This window comes from Drosophila innubila (assembly GCF_004354385.1).
Source record: "Drosophila innubila isolate TH190305 chromosome 3L unlocalized genomic scaffold, UK_Dinn_1.0 0_D_3L, whole genome shotgun sequence".
Taxonomy (NCBI): Eukaryota; Metazoa; Arthropoda; class Insecta; order Diptera; family Drosophilidae; genus Drosophila; species Drosophila innubila.
Window position 1 is genome coordinate 13697852 of NW_022995376.1, and position 26219 is coordinate 13724070.

Consider the following 26219-nt stretch of genomic DNA (forward strand, 5'->3'; position numbering starts at 1 on the left):
GCCAACAGGTTTATCATGTGCACTCGTTGCTGCTGCCTGTGTTGGATTCTTGTTCTGTGCCTGCATTTGCATTTAAATATAACTACGTGCGCGGCTTTTGAGCGGCTGGCAGACAAATTACTTTTTAAATGCACTGTAAGCCTTCAATTGTAATTGGCCAAAACGTCGTTTGGGCTCACTACAGCTTTTGGTCTCGTCGTGCGGTTTGAAACTTTGCCAAAAAATGGCCCAAAGCTTGGGAAAAACTTTGAGCAACGCGCATTAAAAAACAATAAAGAGAAAAAAAAAATATATATATATATAGATGTATATATTGCCAAGTGCCAAAAAGGGGAGCGCCTCATGCCGCCAGCTAAGCGAAAGAGCAAGAGGCCCAAGCTAATGGCGTCACGTTTGCAGGACCGTGCCGCAAAGCAAGTGGCATGCAACATGCGATTGCTGCCAAAAGTGCCGCCTGGCACAAGTCCAGGACTGAGGACGGCCTCCAGTTAGTAGTTTGGCTTGTTAGTTGCCTCTTGCCAAACGACGAACGACGAGCGACAGACAGACGGCATGTGGCAAGTGGCAAGTGGCAGCCTGCTGCCTGCTGCCTGTTGCATTCAACACAGCCAGTAGTCCTCTGATTGTGCCTGGGGCGTGCTCCTTTGCTTCAGTGTCGTGTTGAATTTTTCATTTCATTTGGCGCAGCAATTCACTTGAATGCGAATTTCGTGTCGTCGTCTTCAGGAAACGGAAGTGCCAGCCAAACAACTGCACACATAGCATATAATAAACGTTTATATTGACTTCGCTGACTTACAATCGCCTCTCCCCCTTTGCACAGCAACAGAAAGACAGGCATAATTTCCTAGTATCCCTGCCATATTCCGGGTTTTTTAGTTTGTCCTCTGTGGTTGGCCAACAAATTGGCAACCGCCCACCACAAGACATGCGACGCAGGATTATAAGGCTGTCAAATTGACGTTAATGAATTAATTTATGAGCTTTTGTGGCTTGTAACATATATGAATGCCTGTTGCACTCTGTGTGTGTTGCCAGCTTGAAGAGCGACACTAATTACTAAAGGTGGTATGGGAAATAATTCGAAATAGAAAAGATTAACGAGCAAAAGTTGATCAATTTGATTGTTTTGAATTGGATTACAATTGCCAATCATTCAATTGAGAAATTAAGTGATCAAATGAAAGCTTAAATTATATGTTACTCAAACTGGAGTAATAAATTCTTAAAGTCGCACAAGAATTTAATAAACTCAGAGCAAATCTGCTTAAATGTGGTAAACTTGTGTTTTACACTATTTTTTTTTAAGAGAATTAAATATTTAAAAGATGTTGTGTTTTAACGGAGGTTTTTAGAGCTACAGTTTAAAGTGAAATTTTGAAAATTTTAAATGTGGATTTCTAACAATATATATTTCTACAGTAATCATATTAATAGGGAATAGAATGGGTTTCTAACAATATATATTGTAGTAATATTTAGCACACGTATTCATAAGTAGTATGTAAGACTGTATTATATTGTAAATAGTGTTATTTATTAATTATATTTATCGCACTGTAAATATAATTAATCATTTATCGATTACTAAGAAGCGCCCTCTAGCGTGAAAAAGAGTTAGCTAAAATGGAGCAAGCGTCACTTTTTGAAGAGACGCCGACCGGTTAAGACTGTATAAATTATAAAAGATCGGAAATCTGAGTATTTACTTATTAAAATAACACCTGACTATAATATTTAGAAATAGAACTCTGCAAGCTTGAAAACTTTGTGTTTGTATATACCAAAAGAACTCTTGATAAAACTCTTGATTATAGTTTAATAACTTCCGCTCCTACTAGAGGATCTGCCTGTACAGCACTCACTTTCCATTCCCTATATAATTGGGAGACCCTACCACTTGAATGCATATAATGCCTGCAATTTGTCCATTGCAACATGTCGAAAGATTTACAAGGACAACGACAGCGACAACGACAGCGACAAGGACAACAACATTGTCGCTCAGCAGTCAGATTGGGGCACGTTCTGTAGACTGGCACTAAAACGCCTAATGACGTTTACACGGCCAACATAATTACAGTAATAATGTGGCTGACTCTCGACGTTGACGGCGACGTGCAACAGCAATGATGGTGATGACATTAGCGAGGTGTCAGGCGACAATTTAACGAGACGATGTTGTCGAGGATATGTGGAGGAAGCGTTGCATATGCGCGAAAAGGATTCGCCTTTTGTGTGTGGCACATGCAACAGTCGCAACAGTTTCACGGCAATAACAACAGCTGCTTGCAACAAAGCACATTCGTCACGAAATGAGGCAACACCAACAATACGAACAACAGCAACAAAGCAACTCGTGCGTGTGTTGGCCACCATTTTGTATGCTTTTAAATTAGCCAAAGTGTGAAAGTGTCATGTTTCGAAATATGAAATTAACAGCAACAAGCAGCAAGGATAAGAGAGAGCGCAGGACACGCAGGACGAACACTCGTTGAGGCCTCTGCATGTAAGGGTGCCTCAGCGTATGTGTATGTGTATGTGAATATATATGTATACATATGTGTTGATGGCATCCTGCTGCTGTTGTTGATATGCTGTAATTTGTTGGCGAAAATTGAAAGGAAGTGCACTTCAATTAATGTCTGTTGTTGTTGCACTCGTTGTAAAATTGCCAGCCAAAAATTCATGAAAAGACTCCGAAAATTCTTTAAAGTGGCTTCAATTAAATTGTTGGTCAGAAAGAAAATCTCTTTAATGTTTCTATCGAATCGAATTAATTGATGAATATTAGAAATTTACCTATCAATTTAAATAAATTTTATTTAAATACTAAAAGGATAAAAAGAAAATAAATAGTTTACTAGTTGAAAAGAAAAGCTCAGTTTAATTATTATTTACTATATTTTTAATTATTATTAATATTTATAAACGGAAATTAATGATGTTTCATGTTCTTTAAGTCCAAACGTATATCAGATTAATTTTTTTGTATATATAAGCTCGAGCTCGAGTTACTTCGAAACATTTTCTGCTCATAAACATTTTCGCATGATGCAATAACGTTGTTCATAGTCGAATGTTTGGTGGTAGCTCATTAAAACTCATTACACAGCCAGGTTAGGGATGCTCACCTATATTCTGGGCATCACTCTGAGATGGGGGAATACTTATATAGTTTCATATTGCTCGGAGCCGTGTCTCCCCTCCGCTGCTCGGGGGTTGCTTGGCTTCACTTCGTTTCATGACCTTTTGCATAAGCTTGAGTTTCATATTTCATTAATTAAAATTGTGTGCAAGGCGAATAACTATGTACATGGAGCACCTGTTTTGGCTATAGTCTCATTAACAAGAAGCTCACACACACTTACACACAAAGGCAGACAGAAAGTGTGCTCCTAAAATTATGCAACATAATATCATTGTTACTTTGATTAATGATTTGCAAAATCATAAAAGCTCCCATGCTACTGCCAGCCATTCCGATTTCCATTCAGCAATGGTTTCCTATTACAAAAACAGCCAACTCATCTGCAAAACGTCTTAATTATAACAAAACAAAATGCCCAGGCACATGAAATGTTGTCGTCGCTTCAATTGTCATGAACTGGCTGCTGAGTAGGCGGGGGGGAAGTGTAGAGGAAGTGCGAAATGTGAAGCGGCCATTATTATGCTAATTAATTGACATCAAAGCAAGCAAGGCGACAGCAGTGGGAAGGTGACAGAGGCCTAGGCGATGTCTTTGTTGCAATATCCCCAATGTTTCAAAATCAATGACAGTCGACAATAGATAACATTACGTTTGAGAGTAGATGGAGTAGATGGTATAATGAGGGTGGGGGCAACTTTGTTCTATTATAGAGCAAGCACACAGCTTGTAAGCCGATTTCAATGGAAATGCAAATTGAAGTGCGTTGCCAATTATTTTGTTATTTACGAGCATATTTTTGCCATTTTGTTGTTGTTTTATAACAAAAGCATTGAAAATATAATATAATATGATAATAATAAGCAAGACTGCCTCTTATAACAAAAGCACAGCATGCCAGGGGGGTGACAACTCTGGCACACACTCAGGTAAAAAGACAAAAGATGTCGTCAAATGACAAGGTACAAAATAATGGCCTGTAATAGGATTTCCGTGCACACTGAGGCTTTGCCTCTCTGTTCGATTCTCCTCAGCTCGGCTCGGAAACGGAAAAGCCGCCTATAAATATGCAATGCCACTCACTCACTTAAGTATTTTCCCCTTTATTTGGCTTTTGTCTTGCAGGGTGCATCCTCCAGCCTGGTTGTCAAATACGCCGACACGGAGAAGGAGCGACAAATAAGACGCATGCAGCAAATGGCCGGTCATATGAACCTATTGAATCCTTTTGTCTTTAATCAATTTGGACCATACGGCGCCTACGCACAGGTAAGCAGCTATTCCCCTTTTCCTCTTTGGCATTATATATATATATATGTATATTCATCAACAACAGCAACAACAGCAAGCGGCTCTGATGGCCGCCGCGGCCACAGCACCTGGCTCGGCAGCTGCCTACATGAATCCAATGGCCGCATTGGCAACTCAAATACCTCATGGCCTAAATGGCACCGGACAGCCGCCGTCTCTGCCATCGCCGACGATGCCCAACTTCAACATGGGCGCCAATACGCCCAATGGTCAACCAGGTGGCGCCGCAGCAGCCGCTGCTGCCGCTTCAGTTGCGGATGGTGTCTTCACGAATGGCATTCCACAAACGGCATTCCCACGTGAGTATCCCATCCCCAATAAATATAATGATTTTCATTTTATTAAAATTATATTAAAATATATTCTGATTAAAAATATATATAATTAACCTAACCAAATGTTCTTGTATTCAAACCAGATCCGCTGCATCTGACCATACCACCACAAGGTTTGCCAAATGGCGATGCTGCTGCACTGCAACATGCCTTCCCTGGTTTGCCACCATTTCCAGGAGTTGGTAAGTTTCCAAGCTCAGACTAGTCTAGGTTCCGTATACCTTATGAAATAGATAAAGAAAACTATTTATTATAAATGTGCTCCCTCCAAAAGAACAAGAAATTAAACAAAATGTTAGAGTACAAGTTCCCCAGGCACTAAATTTATCATTTTAAAATTCACATAAATTGCGAAATTAATACGTCATCATTAGGCGAACATACCATACACCGTCCCCTCTATCTCTCAATCTATATCTCTATCTCTCACTTACATGTTGTTTCATTCATTGACATGTCATAGAGTCTCTCATTATAATTAGTAACCAGATCTGTTATTTTCATCGTCATAAGCATATTTCCGCTATGTGGCAGGCAAATATATATGTAAAGGAAAAAACAATAACAACAGAATAAACCGCTCAATCATTCATAATTGTTTTTATTAAAATAATTAATAAATGTTGTGTCATGCCATAAATATATATTGTTAGTAAAGTGTTATATATAACTCTAACTTCTACATATATATACAAAAATATTTCTTTTGTTTTTAAAAGGATTAGAGAATTTGTTTCAAAAATTTTGCAGTAATCCAATTCAACACTGACTGTTTAAAACGCTTCTCTTGAAAGGAGAAGACACATAAGAACTACTGCCACAGTTTGAAACAATTCTTTACTTCTTTCGATGGATTTTCAGTTACAATTTGTTTTGTTATTGTTTGTTCTAATTTTATGTTTGATTTTTAAGGAACATCGTATTTTCAAATATGTTGTTCAATGTTAAACTTTTAACATTTCTTTGCAAAAGTAAAATATAAAATTGGTACAAATATCTATTAAGGAAAAATATAATTAATATGATTTCTGAAAGGTTTAAAACGTTACAAATATCTTTCTTAGTGTTTGATTTATTCAAAAAACCCAGTTGCTCCTCCGACTGGTAATTCTCCTAATTATACTTTCCCATTTCACTTGATTGCAATTTTTCCCTTTTATAGGCATTAAATTAAATTGTTTTTCTTATATATCATATGAAAGTTTAAAAACATTCCTAATGACTTTCATAATGTTTGATTTATTGAGGAAAACCAGTTGCCCCTTTGACTGGTTAACCGCGTTATATAATTGTATTTTTATACTCTTATTTGGAAGTAAAAATTAATAAAATTCTATGTCTACATTTTTTATTTCTTTATATATGAATCAATATTTTCTTCTTGTTTTTATTATACTTACAAATAGTTTAACTAAACTTAATAAGAATTATATACGTATACTTAATTGTTGTGTTGTCTTTATAAATGTTTCGGAATTTGTGTAAAAACAAAAAAACAAAAATTATTTATATATAACGCAGCCTTTCCCGCCGTCTATGGACAGTTTCCACAAGCTTTACCACCTCCCCTAGCGGCGGTTGCACCCACTCAGCGTGAAGGTAAGCTTTTCATTATTGTTTTTCAGTTTTTCTTTTTAGTTCCGTTTCCACTCTGTCTCTCTCTTTATCTGTCTCTCTCTTTGTTAGTTCTGTAACTGAATATTGTATTTGATTTTTGGATATGAATGGCAACACAAAAAACTCATACAAATCTCCGGGTTTTTTGTAATAGAATTTTTTAACAACACTTACACATAAAAAAAACACACATGCATATCTATATATATTATTCTCACATACACCAACAAAGACAATTCATGAGTCGATCTAGAAATTTCGGTTATTTAATTTTGTTTATTTTTTAATTTTGGAGAAAGTATTTAAACTAAAAGGCCATAAAAATTAATTACTTGTATACTTTTTATTTGTAACTCTTTCTTATCTTTTGACGCACTTTTTACCTTCCCTTTGCAAGAATGTAAAAAACAAGGGGTTGCAAAAAGCAAAGGCGTAAATCGTTTTTAATGGCTGCATTTAAAGGCATTTTATGTGAGATCGTAAAAGTTGCATATAAACTGCTTAAAATCACATAAAAACCGTCGGCGTATATTCAAGATATTTGGACGGTTGGTGTTACGGGATGGGGTTATGGGGGGTCCAGCACATGGAAAATCATAAAATTTTATGTTACTTTGTTTCGCCTGTTTTATTTATTGTTTTCTCTTTCATTCATTGACTCAGTTCTATTTACTTCTCAAATTGTTTGAAACGTTGATGAGACAAGATACAAGCACTCCTTTAATAAGGCGTATATATATAATGTCTATATATACATTTTTATATTATAGTCAGCTATATACATGTACCTATGTGTCTGTGTCTATATCTCTCTAGCTATCTCTATCTTTATCTGTGTATATGTACTTGTATCTAACCCTAATCCTAACATGTTTTTAACGTGTTTTTCTTTTTTTAAATATCTGTTGCGCGTAGTAAAATTGTTAATTGTGTTTTCAATTAATTAATTAAAATTAGTAATTACCCTGCATGAAACACATTGAACATGAAACATGAAACTCGGCTTATGCTGAACTCATATCATACGATTAAGTTACTCAATATCAAAATGGGGCTGCTGAACAAAGAAAAGAACAATCTTAATATCAATATGAATTCAATACGAATTTCTACCCTAAGCTTATACCTTAAGTACTTATTGATATAATTTTAGAACTGGTAGCTCATTAAGCAATCTAGAATACGAGTATATCTACATATCTTTTAGACTATGCAAGTGCATTTGTTACTGTTAGTTTTTTTGTTATTGTTTACGTTTTTTTTTCTATTGCCTATTCTCATTTTATTTTTTCGTTTTTCAGACTTATGCAACGAATTAGTTTTAGTTAAATCGTCTACAAAATCAGCCACAAAACACGAGACACAAATTTAAAAAAAAAAAAAAAAAAAATAAACATATATAATCTCAGAAAATAATACGAAAAAGAAAAATCCATCCAAAAAACTGCAGACAAACTCATAAAGTTCTAACTTATGATTTAGCTCATCGTTTAATTTATTTTCTCTACTTTGTTTCTTTTCTTGTAATGTCTTCTTTTAAGATTTTCTGATGTTCCCAGGATGCTCTATATCTGGTCCGGAGGGCTGCAATCTATTCATCTATCATTTGCCGCAAGAGTTTGGTGATGCAGAGTTAATGCAAATGTTCCTGCCATTTGGCAATGTGATCAGCTCCAAGGTCTTCATCGATCGTGCTACCAATCAGAGCAAATGTTTCGGTAAACCAAACATATAACTATTGTATTTAATACTTTGATGTCATTTGCTAACACCTGTTATTGTTCATTTTATAGGTTTTGTTTCATTTGATAACCCCACCAGCGCTCAAGCGGCCATTCAGGCCATGAATGGCTTCCAGATTGGCATGAAAAGACTGAAAGTTCAATTGAAGCGGCCAAAGGATGCCAGTCGACCTTATTAACAATCGGAGTTCCTCAAGCGTAACTTACATCAACAACAACAACAACAACAACAACAATTACAACATAATGCGACAACAACTACAGCTTCAGTAGCAACAAGAGGCGAACCGACAGCAGCAACAACAACTACAACTAATCTTTGCAACAGATTTAGGCCACAATTAACCAACGATCGTAACACAAATTCTAATTCAATACCCTACACTTTTGCCAGTTGGCGCAGCGGTACCTATTGTTATCGCTATAGCGCCAATAGCAATAGTAACAACAGCATCAGCAATAATAACAACACTAACAACATAAGCAGCGGCAACAACAACCACAACAACAGCAACAACATTAACTTCAACATCAGAAGCGACAACAATAATTCGTACACGAATGAAAATAATAACTATTCCAAAGTTGAGCTGGTCGAAAAACTGTTCTTGTGGCAACAACAAAAGCGAAAAGTTTAGCAGCAACAACAAAAGAACCATCATGAATCAACTTTTTAAAGGGTGAGGTCAAACATTACAAAAATTAAGGATTAATTTAACAGCAAATATTGAATCAGTATCAAATCAAATGTAATGCCATAAGTTGTTGTTAAACAGAAACATTTTATACCTATTTTCATTAGTCTTCAAAATTCACATCAGCGTTTTGAGCATTATATTTGACTGTTTGCCTTCGATCTTTGATCTTTGATCAGCAGAAGTTACAATAATATATTATAAATTTCAGATGAACTTCAGCAATGGAAAGCGAAACTAAGTCCCAGCATTAAAATTATACACATATCCATATTTATGGATGAACAAAAAACACTAAAAAATGGTAAACAAAAAATGTATTAAAAAAAAACCAAAAAAAAATACTTTAGAGCTGAAATTTAAATAGATATAGTATATATATATATATATATATATATATATATATATATATATATATATATATATATACAAAGCAAGAACATACATGCAACTAAATATATAGTATATATGTATATATACAGGCAGCTGAGAACAGTACTTAAATAATAGAAAAGAAAAAAAATTAAGAAACACAAAAAAAAATTTTGCCAAAATAACGATTATATATATATATATATAGGCGTATATATATTTATAGAGCAAGCAACAAACAATGATATTGATAGTTTTGTTAGAAACAAAAGAGCAAAAAACAACAAGTGCACACACATACAGCTACATACACCTACATACATACACAAACTTGAGACAAAAACTGACTGGTAAGAGACCAAAATTATCTGGGTTTTCAATAAAAACTAAAAAAATGGAATAATAATTAAAAATTAAAAACAAAAACCAAAAAAAAAGCAGTAACCATTTTTTATACAATATTAAAAATTGGTCACGGGAATTTATTAAAATTAAACTGAAATATAAATAAATAAATAGAAAAAGAGAGAATAAATCACACGCTGCTAGAAAAAATAAAGTTAAAACTAAAAAATAAAATACACAACACAAGGGAGAAAGATGAAAAATTAATAGAAAACTATCAAATCTGAATCTGTTAATTGGATTAAATGACAACAAAAATTATGCATATTAGTTTGCAGGTGGAAAATAGTTATTGATGGAGAGTAGAATTATGATGATGACGAAGTCGATGATGATATGTAGCTCTGCAACTTTTTAGCATTTAGAAATAAGCAAAATGGCAAAGGATTATATATACATAAATATATATATATATAAATAAAGTATATAAATTAACACAAAAATTCGAATTTAATTAATTTTAAGGAAATTATAAAAAGTAAATTTAGCACTAGGTGAAAGCAGCAAGCAAATTAATATGCGATATGCTTCGAGAAGTATACTTAAGTCAAAATTAAAGAACCACACAAGGTTTTTGCGTAGCCTGCAAGAAACAAGAAAAAATATCATTTTTTACAACATTTAAATGAAAAAATTAATATAATATTGAATTTGTTAAAACTAAATATTGAGGGAAATAAGCTAACTATAAACCGGAAACATCGGAAAATAAAGGGCAAATTAAATGCTGTCATTTTGTTGCCCTAAAAAACAAATACAAATTTCTAAAACAAAATATTTTCAGTTAAGAAAAAGCACGTTCTTGTTTTGAGTTTAATCTAATGAACAAATAAAAATCGTAAACGATTTTATAGCATTAAAACATTTTTTAAAAAATCAAACAACAAACTTAACACTTAAACTTAGCTGCTTGCAACAAAAACAAATACAGGTACTTACAAATATACATACACATATATGGTATATGTATATTATATATATACATATATGAGCAAAGGTATAAGCTACAAATGAAAATTTTGCTATGAAAGTATATATACATATATATATATATAATATATAAATATATGACAGACAACTGAACATTTTGGCCACTTATTTTCACGAGCTCCTCCAATACACCCCGATAAAAACCAAATATGAAACTATCTATTAAAACAATGATAAAGTTGACCATAGCGCGCCCTAGTCCTAACTAACCAAACTAAATGCGAATAGCAACAACATTAACATAAAGATCAACAAAATTATGAAAGTATTAACAAATAACATTAAATGCATATGCATAAACTATTATTATTATTGATAACATATGCATATATTAACTAAATTAGCATTTTTTATAAAAAGGTAAAACAATTTTTAGCAAAACTAGAAAATTCAACACTGAAATTTTTATATATATATATTTCAGCTCTTTTGCCTTTTATTTAACACAAACTCATACTAACACACACACTGATACACAGCAAGCAAATCTAACTTAAAATGTCACATAATGAAAATATTTAACGAACAAAAAATGAAAGCCGTAATCCAACAATTTATTCAACTGCAATCGGTTGATTCAAATCATTAAACAATTTGACTTTGTCTTTAAAGAGAAAAGAAAAATATTTTAAAAAAAGAATATATATACATATATCTGTACAAAATGAAGTGAAAGATTGTCAAATCTACAGCTAAATATGCCAAAAATGAACATAAGAGAAGATGGAAGAAAAATATTCAAATGTAACAATTATTTAGAGTATGTATAGAGAAAACAAGAAGGAAAATTATGTTTAGCGCCTAGTTTGTGGGTTTGAAGCAGAACTTGCGACACATATTTGATACTAATGATAAACACAATTAATTATTAAATAATAATTAGTATATATATAAAATTAAAAAGTAAATATATATAAATATATATATACATATATATATATATATATAATATAAAATATATAAGAATATTTAAGGATTAAACAAATTGTTATCAAAGTTAAAGTTAGTTTTGTTACCAGTGCAATATATACTTTTGTGCAAATACTTAACTTATTTTTGAGTTGTCACAACCCTAGTTTCAAATCAAATGTCACCACATGAAAGAAGAATAAACCAATAAAAAATTGAAAAACCTAATAAAAAACATTGCCAGTTATCCAGAAAGTTATAGGACAGTATTAAATACATTGCAGTTTGGCCAATAGAATCAGATTAGATTGAACTATCCTATAGAACAAGTATTTACTTATAACGCTATGTGGCCTAGCTTAAAGCTAACGTACTCTCGAATATATAACTACAAAAATTAATTTCTATTTACTTTAATTAATTTTTATTTACAAAGTGTTTAGCTAATATCTTGTAAATAGAATAAACGAAGCCCCCCATACAAAATGCATGGAATGAACACAGCAACCAAATGCATTATATACACAAAATACTTACATTTAACTTTATACATTAAACATAAACATACATTTACATACGAAAACATATATATATATATATATATGCAAAATTATCAATTGATTTTAGTGATTATTCCGTAGTTGAACAAGTCGAATAACTACAATGCCCCAATTTTGACAGCTTCTAAATGCTAATCTAGATTTTTACTAGAGCAATACACTCCCACACCTAGACACATGGACACCCATAATTACACATACTCTCACTATATGTATTTACGATCCTGTATGAATCGATCTAGTCAAATTCAAGTTAATTATTGCATAAAAAAAACTTTAAATAAAGTCAAACTATTGAGATAATAATAAATTATTATTATTATTATTATTATTATTACTAATTATGATTTTTTGTATTAAAAATACGAACAAGTATTTAAACTAAATATATGAAAACAAATTATTATTATTATCATTATTATTCTATGCTATTATACAAAACGTTTTAGACTATATATACACAACATTTAAATAAAATACAAAACCAAAATAAAAATTTAGTGCAAAAAACTGATTTTGGCAAAATTATGCAAATTATATATTCCAAAAAAATTTAAAACAAAATACACATATATACTAAATTATCAATACATATTATTATTTCTAATGCGTAACAACAATAAAAATAAACCGATGATGAAATAAAAGCGATCAACAAATTGACAAATACAAAATACAACAAAAAAACTTGTTTTATTTTAATTATTTAATTATATTTCAAGTGTGAGGATGTGGCTTATGAATTGGCAAAGCTTTGAGTAACGGATCGGACCTACAGACCTACGGACTCATAATTTGGCGCATTATACTCCATAATTTCCCATGTCTAAATAATTTTTGGTTGTTCTCATTAATAAATTAAAAACAAAACAAAAAATACAAAAGGGCTGTGACTTGAACGTTAAAAAAAATTATGGATCAAAAATCAAATTAATTACTTTTATTTTGTTTTGGATTTCGTTAATTTCGTTTTGCTTAGTAACAGAACAAAAAACATTTAATAAAAAATTAAACTTTTAATTTTCTAATGCGGTGATAACAAGAAACCAAAAAGCCAAATCAAAATTAATGCATACAAGTTACATAATTAATAATCAATAAAAAAAAATTAAATAATAATTAATGCTAACATTGAGCGGTTAATTTAAATTCGAAATGAAATGTGATGCAAAATGTTAAATAAACAAAAAAAAAAAAACATATGTCGAATTGAAATTATTAAAAATAAAAACAATTGTACCTTGAGCATAAAGCATAATAATTGGAACTAAAAAAAAAAGAAAACCATTATGCTAGGCACAACCTATGTAAAGATTCGCCAGGTTTCGCCCCAATTCGATGAAATGCTAGCAAATAGCAAACCACAAGAAGATTTCAAATTGGCACTTGCATTTGCAAATTTTGCCAAAATACAGTTTAGTGCTCAATTTCCCAAACGATTTTCATTTTTATAAAGACCTTCAGCGCGTTTTTACACATAAATAAACAAGCAAATACAAAGCACATCATATCAAAATATATACAACGCGTATATTGTAGAACTTTATAACTATTGTTTTCCAATGCAAAGGATTCACAATTTAGAGATCTATAGGACACCCCTCCAAAATGTTAGTTGTAGAACAGAAACTATAAAATTGAAGTTGCAAAATAATTATTTCATTCTTAACTGATAATTTTCATATTTCATTATGCATATTTTAGATTTGTTTTGCTTTCAGTTAAATTTTTGCAGTTTAAAATTTACGAAAGTGAAAAGGACAAAAAAGCAAATTTAAGATTAAGCATTGTATATTTACTAAAAGAAAATGAAGTCTCTTATCGATGATCGTTCCTTAAACTTAAATCATAAGATTTACATGAATACTTACTCATAGTGGCTGCGCTATGATACATAAACTTAGTCCTATAAATAAAGTATTTTTATTAAGAGGACATTCTTATAGAATGTATATATAATTTATAGACGATAACTAAAAATCAACTAACCAACTTATTAATTAATTAGTTAATTACTCGATGCTAGTTATTGGCACGGCTAGCCAGAGTAGTGAATGAAGCTTACAACACTAATACAAACAACAAACCAAACAAACCAACAACAACCAAAAAACACATGAGTCCAAGTTTAGAACTTAATAATCAAAAATATATTTAGATACACTTTTCTGCAGGTATTAATCTCAAAAAGTTATACTTAACAAAATTACAGTATGATAAACGATGATAACTAAAAAAAAATTAACGATAGAACTAGAGCAAGGCACATTAAATGACCCCACCATAACCATGGACTACTAAATTTCATACACTAGTTTTTTATACACAACAACTAACCACTATCAACTTACAACCAACAACCAAAAAAAAAAAAACAACAACACATTTAGATACACAAACACAGTTAAATGGGCCCAATTAGAAGGGGACATAATGGCCCTACAAATTGAGGGAGGGGTGCATATCTTTTTTGGTAGGCCTAGAACATTTTGCCTTGATAGCATTTGGTTTTATTTTAATCTAAACACGAATAACTTATAGGATACAGGGTAAAACATGCAATTAATAATAATACTAATAATATTAAATATAATAATAGTAATCATATAAAATAAAAAATAATAATTTCAATATACTTATTATGCATATGTACATGTATATTACATATTGTTTTTGGTTCAACTATTTTCCTTAAGCTTTTGCACTAAATATTTTATTTTAAATTTTGTAGCTTGAAACTTCTTGAAAGCTTTGCATTAAACTAGAATCGGCTTGAATAGTTCTTTAGAGCAGCAAATGGGCATATTTGGGATAGAAGTGCAGTCCTAAGAAAGTATACATATATATATTTATGTATATAAATATTTATATATATATATATATACATAAGTATTAAGGATCAGAACAACAACAACAAACAGCAACAATAATTGGCGGCGCTTGTAAGAAAGCTCAGAAAGTGCATTTAAAAAAAATTATGGAATAAAAAATTTTTAAACAACAAATATATATTAATCGAAATGAAAATCTAGTCATATTTATATAGGCGATGAATTATATATTATACTATTATTATGACAATTATTATTATTAACATAAAAATAATGCAAAGATTTATTAGCGAGCTAAGTTCAAGAAGCATTGTAAACAAAATTTGCAACTATGCAAATGATATGCGATAAAATTCTGATGAATTTATTGAAATGAAATTTAACAAAACGAGAGAAAAGGAAAGTATAGAAGAAAAGGCCCAAGTTATTTTTTGTAGATAAAAATGTTATCTTTTAAAACTTAGCCAAATATTAGATACTGATACAAATGCACAGTTGCTAAATAATTCAGTTTGAGGGGAGGCTATGTGTAAAAAACAAAAGATCAAAGCGAATTTATATTGTAAATAGGTAAACACAAAGCCCTATGCTACTTATCTAAGAGGGTTTAATAAATACAAATTATTAATTATTTAAAAATAGATGCTAGTCTAGTACTTATATAAAATACACTCTCGATCTTAAATACCCATTGATACACGTCAACTTTTGAGTGTTTTTCCTGTTGCGTTCAATGATTAGATCCCAAATACAACACAGCTTCTTCTAGTACACACACTTATTACTTTATGTTTAGAAATCCGTCCGTACTTAGCATTATGCACTAACACACTTACACAAACATACCAAAAACACACACAAACTGAGAAATATGAGTTTGATCGAAAATTCTACAAATCAAGTTACAAAGCGGAAGAATTGCTCAGAGTATTGTAGGATCTATCAAGGTAGCAAATGTAACGAGGTTATCTTACAATTCTCAGACTATTTGCCTTTAAATCTAATTTGCATAGCAGTTAGCCCTACTTACACACACATTCACACATAAAAATTTACAATCAATTGATATTAAAAAAAACAACAGATTAACTATTATTTCAGATTTATGAAGAGCACCTTTAAAGAAAACAATAAGAAATTTAGCAGCAAAAAGATGCCTAACGCCATATAAACATAAGAAAAAAAAATTGCACATAGAATTTGTAGCATAAATTTAAAGCCAGTGAAGTTATTTCAGAAGTTCAGAAGTTCATTCCTTTTATAAAAAAATTTTATGGAAAACATTAAATACTCCATGCATTGTTTTAAAAGATTTTCAAGCAACACTTTAAGAAAGAAACAAAACATTATAATCAACACAGCAAAATTAAATATTAAATGTAAAATGGTTTCAAAATCATAAAAGATAACAAACAAATAAAAACACAACAAAAATTAATAAAATTAGTAATGAAAGTAAAAATCTATTTCTAAACATTTAAATCAAAGTTTAAAATATTTTTTAATCAGTGCAAGATTTTCAAATATGTATTTTTAAAGCACAAGAAATTCTTATTATCTTTCTCAGCACGATTGAAAAGTTTTCATTCATTGAACGCATGTTCGTCATTTTAATAATTTTGATAATAAAATTTCTTTAGTTTACATCGAAATGCACCAGGTATCCTAATAGTATCAGAATCACAATCCAATCAGATACTTGAACTTATTATCATTGACAGTCAGACAGATTATTATAACACATTAAGCATGCACTCATGCACAAGTAAATACACACTAGTAAATACTTATATTACAAAAATTTATATTTATACATTATACACATGCATACACGTACATATAAAACGCAGAAGTAAACTAATAGACAATGTAGTTGGCAATGGAAATGCAAATACATAGAGCAGATACATAAGAAAGCAGACATTGAATAAAATAATTTAAAATAGCAAAGAAAAGGTCTTTATATTAACTATATAAATATACTATACATATGTGTATATTAAATACATTTAATAAATAATAACAAATCAATGGCGAAGTGTGTAAAATTTGTGCATTCGTTCATGAAAACAAAAGGATGAAAGTAAACACCGAAAAACATTAAAAATATATCTATAAATATATATATATATATATATATATACATACATATATATATATATAAACTCAATTTAATTTTTCGCTCAACACTGCGAAAGATTTTTGAAGTCACACGTTTAAAGCTAACAAAGGAACTATTAATTAATATTGAGAAAAAAAAGCAAATAACACGAAACTATGCAAAAAATATTTTAATATTTAAAAGGCGTGAAAATGCATTAAAAAATCTAGTTTACACCTTATTTATATGCCATACAAGAACATACATAAATAAACCTAAACATATTTATAAGTATATACACAACAACTACAAATACAAAATACAAAAAACAATAACAATAACAATGATTAAATGATTAGAGCCAGAGAAACAACTACTTACATGCATACTTATACATATATACTAGTGAATATAAATATTATTTGCGCCTTTTCTCAACTTGTTTATTTATTTCTATAATTTATTTAGTAATGAACGAGAAGCGACAGCAGTTAGGCCAAGATGCGCGGTATAAGCTAACAAACCTAACAATAATATAAAGAAATATATATATACACATATATATTTAATATAATATAAATATCAAGAAGCGTTTAGGCTAAATTTAGCCGGTTTTCAAAAGGCGAACATGTAAATTTTGTTTCGTTTGCCAAGCTGGGCGTCGTATATGGGCGACATATGGAGAATAATATGATAAAAGAGGAGCAGAAAATTGAACGAAAATGGAAAAGAATAAGAGAAAAGTAAACCAAGTTATAATGACAACAATTAAATTATTATTAAAAAATAATTATTATACAACTTATGCAAATGTAATAAGTGGCAGAAAAATTAAATAAACAGGAAAAAAACTGGCAAGTTTAATACAAAAAAAAAACAAATAAGAAAAAAAAATATGAAAAACCAAAGTGGTAAAATTACAAAAATGCAGAAAAAATATATATTATATATACTTTATAGACATTTAAACAGGAAATTAAAAACAAAAGTCGAAGAACAAACTAAAAAATAAAGTTACAAATAATAAACTTTTACCATAAAAATATCAACAAAAAAATAAAGTTTGTTTTATTTGAGATGGCTCTAAATTTCAGTTTTAGCATTCATCGCATCTGGCAACGCTGCAAAACCGTTGCCAAGTAACGGTATTCGCTCTAGCAACAGTGTTATTTACTGTTAACAAGAAGAAAAGTAAGCAGTTTTACTTAAGATGTCCGACCAACTTGACCAATTGGCAACTGCAGAGCTGCAGCGTTTGCAGCGTCAGCATCGTTCCCTCCAGCTGGATCTACGTGGACTCCTCGAAGAGAAGGCGAAGCGACTCAAAAAACAAAATCACATGATCAACGTCCTGCAGTTGGAGCATGAGAAACTGAAGGACGAAATCAGGACCTTGGAAGGCGGCACTCATGCACGCAAAAACACCAATAAGGAGAGACATCTGGGAACCTTGCAAAAGCAACAAACCGAATTGCAAAGGGTGTTACAGGGCGAACGAACTAATCTGTGGGAGCTAGAAGGTCACATTAGGAAAATGGAAAAGGAAATCGACGCTTTACGTCGCAACGAGGTGCCCGACAATTGCTACAAAGACACCATTTGTAAGGTTCAAAAGAGCGTGGTCAAATTGGAAAACCGACTCGATGTGGTTAACAAAAAATGTAGCGATGTTCTCACTGAGAATAGCAAAATGCGGGATGCCATTAATCATATGCTTCAAGATCGGTAAGATACAGATATTGCTAGCAGCTTGGGATACATATAAGAGTTGGGATATTAATTAGAAGCATGATTTAATGATATTGATTTAGATTCTACAATACAAGCCTTTTAGCTGTTCAAAGAAGCTGGACGTTTATGCGCATATTTAGAATATTTCATATATTACTTTAAATATCCATCGGCACAAAATATGATATCAGAAATAATGAGGCTTGAATATGCTTTTGTCACTGGACTTTTACTTCATTTAGCGGTCTTTCTTTTTAATAGTCACAGCCCTGCGATTTCTAGAGAGTCTTGACCAAAATGTTTTTTAATTAAACTCACCATGGAATTTGTGTCTTTGCCCACATAACGATCGATTTCTAATAAATCATGTTTAATTTTACTTAATCTTTAACAAAGCGCCAACTTTAATGATATGTGGCAGTCAATGGTTACCCAATTCAATGACGGGAAAAAGCTTATAATGGATTTGATTGATCAATCAACACTGGCGTTTGATCAACGTCAGGAGCTGTGTACAAAACTCTCAGTACTGAAGGATCGAAATGAGAATGATAAGGTTATGCATATACAGGAAATGCGAGAAATGCAGCGTCGATTGGAGCACGATGCGAAGTTGCAAAAGTTCTTTGATATTAAGGGACAAAAGCGAATGAATCCTGAGTTGGAACAACGTGAGCTAGACAAGAAACAGAATCAAAAGGAAAACTATGAGCGACAGATCTTTGAATATAAGGAGATTATCGAAAGGATAAAACAATTATATGGCGAGGATGACACTGAACGATTGGTGGCACAGTTCAAGCGCCAAGAAGACGAAAACTTTGCACTTTTTAACTATGTAAACGAGCTAAGTCACGAGGTTGAGGTACTTAATGATACAACACAGGAATTAACTGATGAAATTGGTATGTAAAAAGAGAATTTGAATTATTTATTACAATAAGTTGCCTTTTAAGAGCGTCAAAAATCGGAGCAAACAGAAAAGGAACTCAAACTTAAAACAGAAGCTTTGGATTATTTAAATGATGAGAAGGCGCGCATTGAACAACTGGCCAAGGAGACCAGCGAGAAGAAAAAGAATCTCAGCAATCGATTACAGCAGCTACTCAAGGGAATTGAAGACATATTCAAGTAAGTTTTTTGTAAATCTGATTATATACAAAGAGTTCCAACTCTTAAGATTTTAATCATTCCCAGATTATTGGCCTGTGATGATGCACCAATACTGAATGTCCTCAGCTCCAAGACCTTCCTGACTGTGCACAATGTGAAGTTATTCATTGGAGTCATTGAACGTCGCGTGAATCTAATAATTAGCACGATTAACATTGAGGACAACTCCAACAGGATATTGGCCAGAAAAGATCGTGTTCCCAAATTTAATATACGCGAGTCAGCTAAAATAAAACATTAAATTTAAGAAATTACATGGCATACGAATTCATCAGAAAAAAATATGTTTTTATTCATTTCACTTAGATTATAATGCACGTATTTTATCTGTATAATTGTGGCTAATTTCATATTCTACTCTTAAATACTATTGCATTGGGTTTTCAGGGTATCAAAATTATATTGAATTGCAACTTCCATAATATATTTGTAACGATAAATAAATATTGTGTATGTATCATATATACAATAAAGAACTTTAAGTTTCGGCAAATACTATGCACAAATATGAGAAAATAATAATACAGTCCAACAATTGCTTAAAATACGAGTACTCTTATAATTTACTTTGTATACAATAAGAAAGTTTTAGGTTTCGCAATTACTATGCATAAATAAGAGAAATTAATATTAAAGTTCAACAATTGCTTACACATGAAATTATTTTATGATATATTACATTATTATTTATAAGAGGCTTCATTAAAATATCAACAAAAAATAAAGAGATACATGCATTTGTATTTATATAGTTTACATTTAAATTCCACATTCTATCAGTTTCTTATCTTACGGTTCGGGAGCAAATTCTTCGTTAGCCAAAGCTACTGGTACGGGCGTCGTCACATCACGACTTTCGCCATTGAGCAAATATACAGGAACATTACTGGTGGCCAGTTCAATCTCATGTGCAACCATGGCACTGCTTTGCTCGGTCTCTGGACTGGACGTCGGCAATTGAGTTATTTGCTTAACAACCGCATCTTGCTCAACGCAGCATTCACCATTGACGGAAAGCGTCACATAAGCAGCAATACCATTATCTTGTTCGGTTTGACTAGGATCCGAAAAAAAAGCAGCAGGAACATAGGCAAGAACAGACGATGTAGTTGACACTGAAGACTGGGCAGTATCAGCTGCTTGAGAGTGGTCAGTAGTTAAAGCATTTTCAGATCCTGAAGCAGAAGCAGAAGTTATGGCAGGACTAGCAGGAGGTACAGAAGCAGTTGTTGCTGATGCGGACGGTTCTACTTTCAACGTATCAGAGGAGGAAATAGATTGTTCTGGTTCAGGTTGGCTAAGATCGGCGAGATTGTCAGAAAAGGGAGCTGCTGCTGCTTCCAACTTCCTCTTACACGATTTTTTTAATCGTGTCCATCGATGACCCTTCCGACGCCGCCCCCCTTTCCAAAAACCTTTCGCTGGTTGACTCAAGCTTGGCTGTTCCTGTAAATGGAATGCTCATGAATAGAGATGTGTTGTTTCGTTCTGAAAAAGTTCGAATGAACGGGTCATTAAGATGAGTAAATGAACATATTTAATCATTCATGTACTATATCGTTCATTTTGCATTTGGTCAGTTGAAAGTGATCAGAATAATCTCGGGTTGTCGCACTTACCACAGTGTTCTCGTCAACATATCTGTGCGGTATTATCAGTTCTTTAACGTGAATACGTTTCAGTCTCACAACCGGATCAAATTTTGGTAAGATCGCCGCCTTTGTCTGTTCCTCCATAGCATAATTTGTAATGATTGTCATGTCGCTCTCTAGCTTATCAATGTGTTGTCGTAGCTTTGCATTTAATGTGATTAATCTCTTGATCTTTTGTCGATTTTGAATCTCAACATTTCTATGACTTGGCTTTGGCTGTGTCTTTCTCTTTTCTTTCATTTTAATGCGTTGCAGCTCAAGGATTTTATTACAGAAACGAACGTGCTCCTTGGAAGTATCAGTAAACTTGCGACGATTAAATTTATAGCTGCTTGATTCAGCTTGCAATCGATTAATATCAATATCCAGGCTGCAGACAGGTTTTCCATGAAGTATTGTACCACTCGAACTGTGAGTTGATGCAGGAGGTGTGGGCAGTGAACGTTGTTGAGCACGCGACTGAAGACTTCTTGGTTGTGGGGTTGGTGTGCCACTTGAAGCATTACTTGTCGTGGGCGTAAGCTGTGTTGTCGGTGTGATACAAGGTCTTTTAGTTGGAGCCAGTCGCTTGCGACAACCGCCCGACGACAACGATTGGGTAGTCCTTTTATCACAGTACTTCTTGTCTTCCAGTTTGCTAAACATACGCTGTCCCGCTTGTAAATGTTCTATAAAAAAACAAATGCTCAAGTTAAAATCTTGAAAATAGATTGACGGTAATTGACAATAATTGTGTGTACCTTTACGTCCCAACCACTTAAGAGTTTCAACGTGATCCATCGATGAGGTTGGTGTCAGCGGTATAGGCGTTGTATTATACAAATCTCTGTAAGGTTTTATTGATGGCTTAATAGATCTGTGGGATTTTCTCAACTGGGCACTTCTCGAGGCACTCAAATGCTCTGCACTGAAGGTGACCTGCTTCTTAATCATCGACGCCTCGCTGCTGTTGCTATTACGACTAGATGGCTGCTGGCAGTGGTGATTGTTTCCAATTGACTTGATCGTCTTGTCTCTATTGCTGCTTGAGCCCGCTGAGATCAGATCGGTGGCTTTCATGTTGAGGTCATCAGAGTAGAACCTGCAGGTGGATATGGCATCGTCGTCAAAGCTCAAACGTTGATGTTGTTGTTGATGTTGATCCTCCTTCTGATCTGCCGTTTGAACACATTGATCGACAAGGTGCGGTGGCGTCTGTGTTGTGGACACAAGATGCAGACTGTCACGACGACAGCTGTAGCTGTTGACTATACGAGGCATCGTGTAGGTCTCTGTGCTGTTGGTGGCCGGGGCAGCTACGTTGGTTGCGCTGCTTGTGGCACGTTGATACGTCCGTAAGTTGCTAGGAAAGATACGGGTTATGGGCACATAATCATCTTCAACAGTCGCCGAGGCTTCGTTAGAGCTCGAGGCATTGCCGTCGACATTGGCGGGCACACTAAAATGGAGCGAGAACATTTCCTCGTCATCGTCCGACTCACAGATATCAACGACTTCGCGCGTGCTATCAATGCCACGGTACAAGGCCGTCACGCGCCTTACAGGCTCCAAGAGAATTGCATTCTCGCACAGCACTTTCAAAAAGTCGGGCGGATCCGGAGCTGGTGGCGGCAGCGGTGTTATCGGCAATGTTATCGCTGCAGCAGCCATTGTGCTGGCCAATACCAAACCTGATTCCGCAGCTTCTTTCTCCTCGTCAGAGTCGAATATCTTGGGAGAAATAGAATGTATTAATAAAGTTCAGCCACATTTCAGATTTAAATTGTTTTAATTCATAATCAGCTAAGATTGTAGTCATTTTATGGACTGCTGAAACGCGCCAACCCTCACCTATAACGCGACTAACTGCGCCGGTGAAGGCATCTGCGCGATCCGCAAGCCCAAAATCAGACCTTTTACTAAAACATCATGACGGATTCACATAGTTATAGACTAGTTTCTAAGTTCAATTTAGTAACGGGAGCTAGTTATGATACCTTAGGGACTAGACAAGTTTATATCGTCGTCGAGCACTTTTAAATAAAGTTTTCTCAAAAGGTTAAAATTGGTGCAAGTAAAAGGGTGGAGAAAACCATCCGTTTCTGATTATATAAATAAAAATTTATTCCTTATCGCAGAGCAATAAATTAAAACCTTTTATTTTTAGATAGAATATCTGAGAGCATGTAGTAAATAATTCAATTATCAAACTACTTGAATTTCTGACCTACGATAAGATTTAGATGATAAGCATTTGACTGACAGATTAGGAAGAAAGATTGTATACTCGAGTTTGTTAAGAAAACTTTCTTTACAATAATTCTCTATAGATTTGGTAACAATAAAAAAGTGAAAAGGGAAAGTCTTTGGTCGTGACCCCGACTATAGGATACCCATTACATACTTTTAGGCGCTTGCATCAATAATAAAAAAATAAATATGTTTGATATTGTCAGAGGAGACTCCTTCTCCCTGTTACATACATTCCAACGAATACAGTATACCCTTTCACTTATATTTTCAGTAACTCAAACAATTTCTATAACTATGTTTTAAAGAGCGACATCACGTAGAGTGAAAAGTTGGAAAATAAACAGGAACTCACCAAATCATTTGACTGCGCCTGTGATCGATTGTCAATCCTGCTTGCCGCACGTAATCCTGTGCAAGCCTGTTGCACATTCAGATGCTCCAGAATGCAACGTGTGGCCGTTCTGGATGCACCATAGTCGGGCAGATGATTAATGTAGACAGAGTTGAAAGGAAGTGTGGATGACGGTCGCATAAATTTCGCTGCAAATTCAATAATCCGCTGTCTTGTTGCCTCATCGCGTTCCAGGCGTTGCCAGCAATAAAATATGATAATATATTCGATGTATATTTTATCGGGCAGCTCGATCTGAGTAAAGAAACTCGACGGCATGGACCATTGTGGAAAGAGGCGGCTGAAATAAGTAGGCACACATTAATATTATATAGAGAGAGAAATGTTAAAGAATTTGAGGGTCACCTGTACAATACTGAGATAATGTTTGCCTGGCCAAAGACCTTGGGTATTGCGACTAGCGTCAGCAGTGTGTATTCCTTGTGTGCACCGCATCCAACATCCGCATCCTCCACATACAAGCCGAGTGTGCTGCTAATGCGCTCCAGGATACACCGATGATTTTCGACCCGATCTTGAGCGGCACACAGTTCACAGGCAATATAAATGGCAACAATGAAGCAAATGCGCTGACGATAAACCACCGAGTTGTCCACGTTGCTGCTGTGGCGTTGTTGCACAGTGTAAATCTGATCCGTCAGGGCGATAATATTCCGCGCCAATTTGCGGCACAAGAGCGGAGAGTTTTGTGCGTTCTCGAATTCCTCGCGTATGGCACTGTGAGGATTGAGGAAGAGATACGCTTTATTAGAGATAAGGATTCATATTTAGATCATATTCACTTACCACTCGAATTGTCTGAGCAGACCATTCATAAGCTTGTTGAAGCTCTCGTCGTGAATGGCGGCAATCACTCTATAAATATAACGACGCGTCTCATTTAGTTGCACAAATTCCGGCATCGCTGCCGCCGTCGTCGCCACTGTTGTTGTTGTCGCTGCGCCGCCGGCAGCGGCAGCGACAGTTTCATCAACATTTATGCAGTTATTTCGTGCTGTGCTGCTCATCATTCTGCAACGCAATTTAAATGTCGTAAATAAAGATATTTTGGCATTTTGTTAAGTGAAAGTCCCGTTAGCATGCTTAGCCCTATACACACACACTCGCACACACACACACACACACATGCATGCACGTACCCACAAAACGATAACTGTAATGCAGAAGCGGCGCGCTCGCAATGCACGCTCACACCTCACATTTACCAGCTGCACACTGGCCAACAACAAATGCACAATGTTTTTGTTGTGTTTTGCACATATAATTACATTATTTGTTTATTTTGTGCAATACAATTTTCGTATTTTTGCTTTTTGGCTTTGAGCTGCGCGAATGTGTTGACTACCACTGTTGCCAACTTAGCTATTATATAGCTATTTCTGGCTATTTTCAGAATTCGTTGGCTAGAAAAATTTCAAATTTGCTACTAGCTAAAAATCTAGCTATTTTAAATATATATTCAGCAATGTTTTGCTATTAATATTTTTGGTTAAACTGTGCAAATCTGCTCACAATAACAAATTTAGATGCTCTCCAGACAGAAACAGCCCTAAAAAGTTGTCAGCACTGGTGTGAAAGATTGCCAACCGGTGCAAGGGCTGCCACCCTGCAAAATTGCCCGATCTGGTTTGATTTTTTGTACTTAAGAAAACAAGTACATTTCCGAACTTGGTTGTTTTTAATTTTTGTACTTAATTTTTTCTAGAATTTTTTAAATTTTTCCATAATTTTTTTTAGTTTTGTTGATTTTTCGATATTATTTTTTATTTTTTATCAAAATCGCATCAACTTTCATGAAATTTTCCAGTGCGGCCACACGCGGTTAATAACGCGCTCAAATTAATACTGATTCAGTATTTTTTAATTACCATCTGATGTACCAGAAAAGTCTGGTATATTTGCAGTACTGCACACTTTCGAAAATTGATAGCTGCGCGCGCTTTTCAAATAAATTCAAATACGTTATAAATGCAAGTGTAAAAACTGTCTCTATTGTATGTAAT

At 33.5% G+C, this 26219-nt stretch overlaps 3 protein-coding genes across 13 annotated transcripts in view; 2 read left to right on the plus strand and 1 right to left on the minus strand.

Annotated features, from left to right (window-relative positions):
- The window catches only part of LOC117789091 (CUGBP Elav-like family member 4), a 155593-nt gene extending 146415 nt beyond the window's left edge, over positions 1-9178 (plus strand). For 6 of the 9 annotated variants that reach the window (XM_034628123.1, XM_034628129.1, XM_034628122.1 and 3 more), the window contains 7 exons: positions 4274-4417; positions 4485-4758; positions 4878-4976; positions 6316-6393; positions 7953-8129; positions 8205-8833; positions 9060-9178. In XM_034628123.1, the coding sequence (XP_034484014.1) occupies positions 4274-4417; positions 4485-4758; positions 4878-4976; positions 6316-6393; positions 7953-8129; positions 8205-8332 (900 nt within the window). In that variant the 3' untranslated portion in view covers positions 8333-8833; positions 9060-9178. The remainder of the gene's footprint in view (positions 1-4273; positions 4418-4484; positions 4759-4877; positions 4977-6315; positions 6394-7952; positions 8130-8204; positions 8834-9059) is intronic. The other 3 variants (XM_034628125.1, XM_034628128.1, XM_034628124.1) reach the window with 1 other exon arrangement.
- Positions 9179-18226: 9048 nt separating this feature from the next.
- LOC117788331 (coiled-coil domain-containing protein 63) lies at positions 18227-20192 on the plus strand. Its single transcript, XM_034627071.1, has 4 exons — positions 18227-18741; positions 19144-19652; positions 19704-19878; positions 19945-20192. Exons 1-4 carry the CDS (start codon positions 18227-18229, stop codon positions 20159-20161), a joined length of 1416 nt encoding a protein of 471 aa, XP_034482962.1. The 3' UTR covers positions 20162-20192.
- Positions 20188-25563, minus strand: LOC117788330. Of its 3 annotated transcripts, none has more exons than XM_034627067.1 (7): positions 25356-25563; positions 25003-25227; positions 24562-24933; positions 24157-24496; positions 22313-23282; positions 21540-22240; positions 20188-21366 (listed from the first exon to the last, which is right to left on the minus strand). In XM_034627067.1, the coding sequence occupies exons 2-7, from the start codon at positions 25224-25226 to the stop codon at positions 20710-20712; spliced, it is 3264 nt and encodes a 1087-aa protein (XP_034482958.1). In that variant the 5' UTR covers position 25227; positions 25356-25563; the 3' UTR covers positions 20188-20709. The 3 variants fall into 3 exon arrangements, with proteins under 3 accessions (XP_034482958.1, XP_034482960.1, XP_034482961.1); XM_034627070.1 differs by having other exon boundaries at positions 21223-21408; XM_034627069.1 differs by lacking the exon at positions 25356-25563 and having other exon boundaries at positions 25003-25295.
- Between the last annotated feature and the right edge of the window lie 656 nt (positions 25564-26219).